Source organism: Juglans microcarpa x Juglans regia, chromosome 6D, assembly GCF_004785595.1.
Source record: "Juglans microcarpa x Juglans regia isolate MS1-56 chromosome 6D, Jm3101_v1.0, whole genome shotgun sequence".
Lineage (NCBI taxonomy): Eukaryota > Viridiplantae > Streptophyta > Magnoliopsida > Fagales > Juglandaceae > Juglans > Juglans microcarpa x Juglans regia.
Genome location: NC_054604.1, coordinates 35,741,785 through 35,748,162, shown reverse-complemented (window position 1 = coordinate 35,748,162; position 6,378 = coordinate 35,741,785). Strand labels below are relative to the sequence as shown.

The following is a 6,378-nucleotide window of genomic DNA, read 5'->3' as shown; positions in this document are numbered from 1 at the left end:
TAAACTCATTTTCCCATTCTCCAATAAGTTCCACAAGTCAATCCCAACTCCAAGGAATACAAATTGAATATGCTTTCCAAGTGGTCGCTAAGCATTAGCATTGGATTCATCATTTTTATTTTCAAAATTTGATGAAAATTATATATTTTTCATAAATTCAAAATCTCTCTATCCATAACCCCATATTGGATTAGTTATTAGATTTATCAAAATAATAATATAATATTATTTTGTTAATAATAATATTTTTAATTTATTTTTTTATATTTTACAATTATACTAACTATATGTTAATTAATAATTTAATTTGATACTTAAATTATTATTTCCTAAATTAAATCTATTATGGCTCAAAATTGGGAAACAATAATTTAAATAAATAAAATAATGGTTATAGAGTGTGAATCTTTAAATTTGAAGATGAAGGAAAATGTACTATAACTAAAAACTTGACATTTTAGCATATAGTGAATCCAATACCATGATTTTAAAGCTAAAATCATCAAATTTTAAATATTAGACTCGTTTGATGAGTCATACAGAGCACTCTCATTAGATTAGCCAAAGTTAAAGGATATTTTTTATAAATGTAAGAGAAATTTGACTTTTGATTATTCCATTCACATAAATATCCAGATTGGAATAGTTATTTTTTCATTATATAATAATAAAATAATATAAGATGAATTTGATTTTAGTTATTCACATCAAATCTTCACATTAGATTATATATTTATTCATTATATAATAATGAATTATTAATAATTTCAAAAATATTTAATTTTTTTAATTATTAATTTATTTAATTTTATCATATTTCATTATTCTACCTATTATATATTAATTAATAATTATATTCTTATTAAATTAATATATCACTAACTCAAATTAATATATCAATTATGATAAAATATATGATAGAAAGAAAGTGAGAGAGAAATAATTAATAAAATATATATTTGATATATGTACAGTAACTTTTAAATTTAAAAAAAATTTTAAAAATTACTATAGCTAAATTTTAAATATTTAGAATTTAACTAATCCAATATGAATATATTTTACTCTTTAATAACTAAATACTCATTAAATTTAACTTTTAACTAATCTAATATACTCTAAGACCCCGAACCAAAATAGATGTCGAGAACATTCATCATGATCTTCACCACACCCGCCGTCCTTTCAAACCTTTATATCGCAGTCAATTCCCTACAAAATCAAAAAGCCATTCACTCCCTACCGGCCTACTTTCCATATATACAAACACCTTCTATTCCTTACGGAGAGAAGAGAACCTCTTAATTCCAAAAATCACCCAGATATGACTGACGCGTCAGCATCCGATCCTGTCGACCGGAACTCCGACCTACGGTCACCCCTGCTAGAGCCGGAAAAATATCCCGAACCCAAATCGGGACATGAGAGGCTCTGCATCGATGACATCCTCCAGAGATACTGCGGCGAGTTCGGGCCATGGCAGCTGAGGCACTTCGTGTTGACGAGCCTGGCTTGGGCTCTGGAGGCTTTCCACACCATGGTCATGATCTTTGCCGACCGCGAACCGGCGTGGACGTGCACGTCCGGTTCGGGATGCGACGTCGCGGCAGCCAGCGTTTGTGGGCTCGAACCGGGATCGTGGGAGTGGAACGATGGGTTGGGAAGCTCGACGGTGGCGGAGTGGGGATTGGTTTGTGGACAGAAGTATAGGGTTGGGCTGGCACAGGCCGTGTTCTTTGGCGGCTGCATGATAGGTGATCCCTATCTCCACGTCTCTATCTCTTTAATTAATTATTTATTTTGTTTGTTTGCCTGCCTTCCTTTTGTATATCGGAAACTAGCTTCCTAAAATTTTGGACCAATATAATAACGATACGTGGTTATAATAAATGAAAAATGATTTATAGAAGTTTTAAATAGATAATTTTTATATAAATTTTTGTAGGAAAATGTAAAAAAATGTAAAAAAAAAAATTAATTTTTATTAATAGGATTTACTTTTTTATAAAAAAATTTGAGGAACCGATCGAACAATCAATATCACATTTAGTGCAGTCTGCAGAGTGATGGTAACCGACTAAACATGCAAGGATATAAGTAGGAAAATGTTAAATATATTGAAGAAAAATTTATAAAAATTTTATTGGTAATTGATATGGTAAAAAATTTAAATAATATTGTAAATAAAATTATAAGTACCTACTCTTATATATCGATGTTATTACACACTTAATAACATGTTGTGCAATATAACACGAACAATAAAAATTTTGCCACGCTTTTTTTTTTTATTCTTTTTTTGGGTCTAAAATTATTGTTGCCACTTTCTAGCTTGTTGACAGGCAAACATCATGGGAAACGTCTTAAAATTATTTTGCAGGTGTTTTGTAAACAGGACTCTTATTTTTTAAAGGTTGTTATAATTAGGTAGTTAAAAACAGTTGAGAGTAACTACTCCAGCTAATTATAAGGATTATATATAGTTTCAATCAATTAGCTAGCTAGGTGGTCAAGTTAGATTTAGATCGAATAAGAATTCATCGATCTATTTCTTTAGGGATTTTTTTTTTTTATGGTAGTGCTACCATGTCACCCAAGTTTGCCTGCTTGGGGTGCCTCTAATATAAATTGTATTTTTCTTTTTTCTAACTTTTTATTTTAAATATTTTTTAAATATATTTAAATATTTAAAAAAAATCAATATACTAATAGTCACTTTTTAATAATTAAGTAAAAAAATTAAAAAATAAAATAAAATACATGAGCGATCGATGGAATTGAAGAGGCAAACTCAAAGGATGTAGTACTATCATATTCCTTTTTGTTTAATAAAAGATAATAATTAGGACATTGGTTAGTCCAAGGGTCTTTTGTACTCAAATAGATTATAGATTTTGATGAAATAAAGTTTTTGAGGCAGTATTACTGTATTAGTTGCTATATTTTCTCCCACTCTTCTTTGGATTGTACGTGGGCGGTGGACCACCGCGAGTTCTTTTTCCCTCTATTATAATAATGTAACACCAGAGCCACCGCGGAGCTCTCTTTAACGTATTTTATGTGTTTTTTTTTTTTTTTTGGCATATATTTTTTTTAACACTTTTAAATATTTTAAAAAATAAAAAAATTCACAATATCATTAAAAAAATAATTCCTTAATTACGACGTAAAAAAATAAAATCAAAATATCCATATATATATATATTTAAGATTCTTATCCGCTTGATCAGTATATATAGTCTTCTACTCTCTTTTACGTATTGTCTTCTACCATCTTATCCTGATCTTAAGTACTATTTAATTGGTAATGGTAATATTGGTTAACTCTTATGTACAAAGACAAAGACATAGATGCGTATGAGAGTAGCTAGGGAAACTGGTCAAACGTGAATAAAGATAAAAATAAATAAATAAAGGAGCATCCGGGGCTTTTGGATAAGGCTATAGAAGTTCAGTTGTCGGTTTGCTTGTATTCTCTTGATTTCATGTAGATCGTGGCAGATATCTCGTGTTTTGTTGCACATGATGATCGAACACATGCATGCGTTGGTCATCAACACCTTTTTATATTAAGAATGCAGCATAGGAAAACCTTTATGAACTTTCTGAAATGTCAGTATGCATTTTAACTTTTGGGAGTCGCTATAATGCCACCAATTAAAGATAATCTAATGTGTCAAGGAAGCAATTATTATTATTATTATTATTTTATATTTCCATATATGTACCTATATATGAGTTCTGCAACATACAATCATTTTTGTATACTCTTTATGCACTTTATTGATGTGATTGGTTAAAACAGTTATTTTATATTAAAAAAAAATGACGCAGCCAATCATATTAGTGGAGTGCATAAAGAATATGCAAAAGTAATTGCACGTAAAATTTTTGCCAGTTTTTCAAAGTTCCAAGTGGAGGAGATCTCATTATCTGATGAAGAATGTATAGTTTTTTTCCCGTACTTAATAGCCATGTTAATACGCACACAGTATTCGCTGCTTGTACATTCATGACACTGATCAGAGTGATTAAACGAATTAAGGATATATCATAATTAAGTATGATCATACCCGCGTGATGATAATATTTTTTGAAGTTGCGGTGCTCACCCCTTTTGCTATAAAATCCTCTAATGTACGTCTACTTTTGCTGCTAACGACCCCTCTTCTCAGAAGGCCAATCTCACTTAGCTATAATAAATGCCCAACAAGCAAAGAAAATAATAAAAAGATGCCTGCCAAGAATAATGGATTAATAATGTCACGGTATACAACGTCATGAATAATGTCACAGCATAACTAGTATAAGGCAGTACTGCAAGCAACATTAGTTGATTAAACCCTTGGAAAATAATTAGGTACGATGTACATTTGTAGACAGATGTGTTGGAGTACATAAAATTTGTGCATATATGCATATGAAATATATTCATAACCCCATGCTAGTGTGTGATCAAAATCAAAATTTCCTTATAATTGAGTTTACAGCAGCATATCACGACTGACATTTATATTGTCTCCTAATTTCAGGTGCTGGGATATTTGGCCATCTTTCAGACTCCTTCCTGGGGAGAAAGGGCTCTCTTACAGTAGTTTGTATCTTAAATGCCGTCTTTGGTTGCTTGACAGCGTTTTCCCCAGACTACTGGATCTACGTCTTACTACGCCTCCTAACTGGTTTCAGCACAGGCGGCGTTGGCCTTTGTGCTTTCGTCCTAGCCACCGAGCCCGTTGGCCCTTCAAAGCGCGGTTATGCCGGGATGTCCACATTCTACTTCTTTTCAACCGGAATCGCGCTACTCTCCGGTATAGCCTACATTTTCCGGTCATGGCGTGCTCTCTACATTGCTTCCTCCATTCCCTCCCTTCTCTTCCTCGTCACTGTCCTTCCTTTTATCTCCGAGTCTCCAAGATGGTATCTTGTTCGAGGAAAATTAACGGAGGCCATGAAACTCTTGCACTCCATCGCTAAATACAATGGAAAGCACCTCCCCGATGGAATTTTTCTGGCACTAGACGAGGAAGCAAATAACAGTTCAAACTATGAACAGACCTGCAAGCAGCAACTGGAAACTAACAAAGCAATAAGTGGTTCTCTCGTAGATGTGGTTCGCTCACCAGTCTCTCGCATCCGTCTTTGTCTTGCCGTGACCATTAATTTCCTGTGCTCGGTTGTGTACTATGGCCTTAGCCTAAACGTTGTCAACCTAGAAACTAATCTTTACCTCAACGTGTTCCTTAATGCAGTAGCCGAAATGCCAGCTTTTACGATCACAGCTGTGTTGCTGGAAAAGTTCGGAAGGAAGCCATTAGCAATAGGGACGTTATGGTTCAGTGGATTTTTCTGCTTATTGGGAAGCTTAATGAGAAGCGTGGGGCTATGGAAGGTAGTGAGAATGGTTTGTGGGATTTTGGGAATCTTTGGAATGGCTGGAACTTACAACTTGCTGTTCATTTATACAACGGAGCTGTTTCCAACGGTGGTCAGAAATGCAGCACTGGGATGTGCAACACAGGCGGCGCAAATGGGGGCAATCTTAGCACCGTTAGTGGTGGTTTTAGGGGGTGGGTTGCCGTTTGTGGTGTTTGCAGTGTGTGGGATTGTGGGAGGGATGCTTGCGTTTTACTTGCCGGAGACATTAAATAAGCCTATGTATGATACTATGGCAGGAATGGAGGATGGAGAAAGCTGTGCTGATAGATCAAGTACCGTGTCAAGTTGTTGATACTAGCTAGGGTGTTTACCCTTTTCTTTTCTTTTCTTTTCTTTTCTTTTCTTTTCTTTCTTCTTTTGACGAGAGGTTGGTTTCTTAAGAGTTCTGTTGTTCATCTTTGACAAAGAGTTGCGTTGCAGGGAAGCGGGTACGGTTTCTCTTTGTGATGTGCGAGCTATGTATTCGGCTGGGCATATGGGCATGGAAATAGTTTTTATCACGAAATAATTGGTGACAAATAAATAATTTTTCTTATAGTGATATTTTCAAGCACGCTGGGGAGACGAATTTTATTACAGCTTTTATTAGTAGTCTGAAAATAGGTGATGCGTTATTCTCATCTTAACACCACATGTCATTTGGATGGTCTCTTGTGTGTTGTAAGACCTTTATAATAACATTTTTCTATTAAAATTTCTTATATAATCACAAATTTAAATTGATATCTTTAACATCTTACAGTGAGACCAGAATATTATGATATCTTAATTTAAGATTATCTAATAACTACTTCAAATAATAACAACATCGAAGACCACTCAAAAGATGCAATAATCAGACTAAATGTATCTAATCCCGTCAAAAGAATATCACTTGTTTGAGATTGCATCGCGTGTATACCGATCTCCACCCATCTTATCTTATCTCATTTTTTTTCTCAA

At 33.6% G+C, this 6,378-nt stretch overlaps 1 protein-coding gene across 1 annotated transcript; it reads left to right on the top strand.

The window, feature by feature from the left end:
• The first annotated feature begins 1,123 nt into the window (after positions 1-1,123).
• LOC121234869 (organic cation/carnitine transporter 4) lies at positions 1,124-5,973 on the top strand. The gene is made up of 2 exons (XM_041131000.1): positions 1,124-1,754; positions 4,533-5,973. Exons 1-2 carry the CDS (start codon positions 1,325-1,327, stop codon positions 5,726-5,728), a joined length of 1,626 nt encoding a protein of 541 aa, XP_040986934.1. The 5' UTR covers positions 1,124-1,324; the 3' UTR covers positions 5,729-5,973.
• The last annotated feature ends 405 nt before the right edge of the window (positions 5,974-6,378 follow it).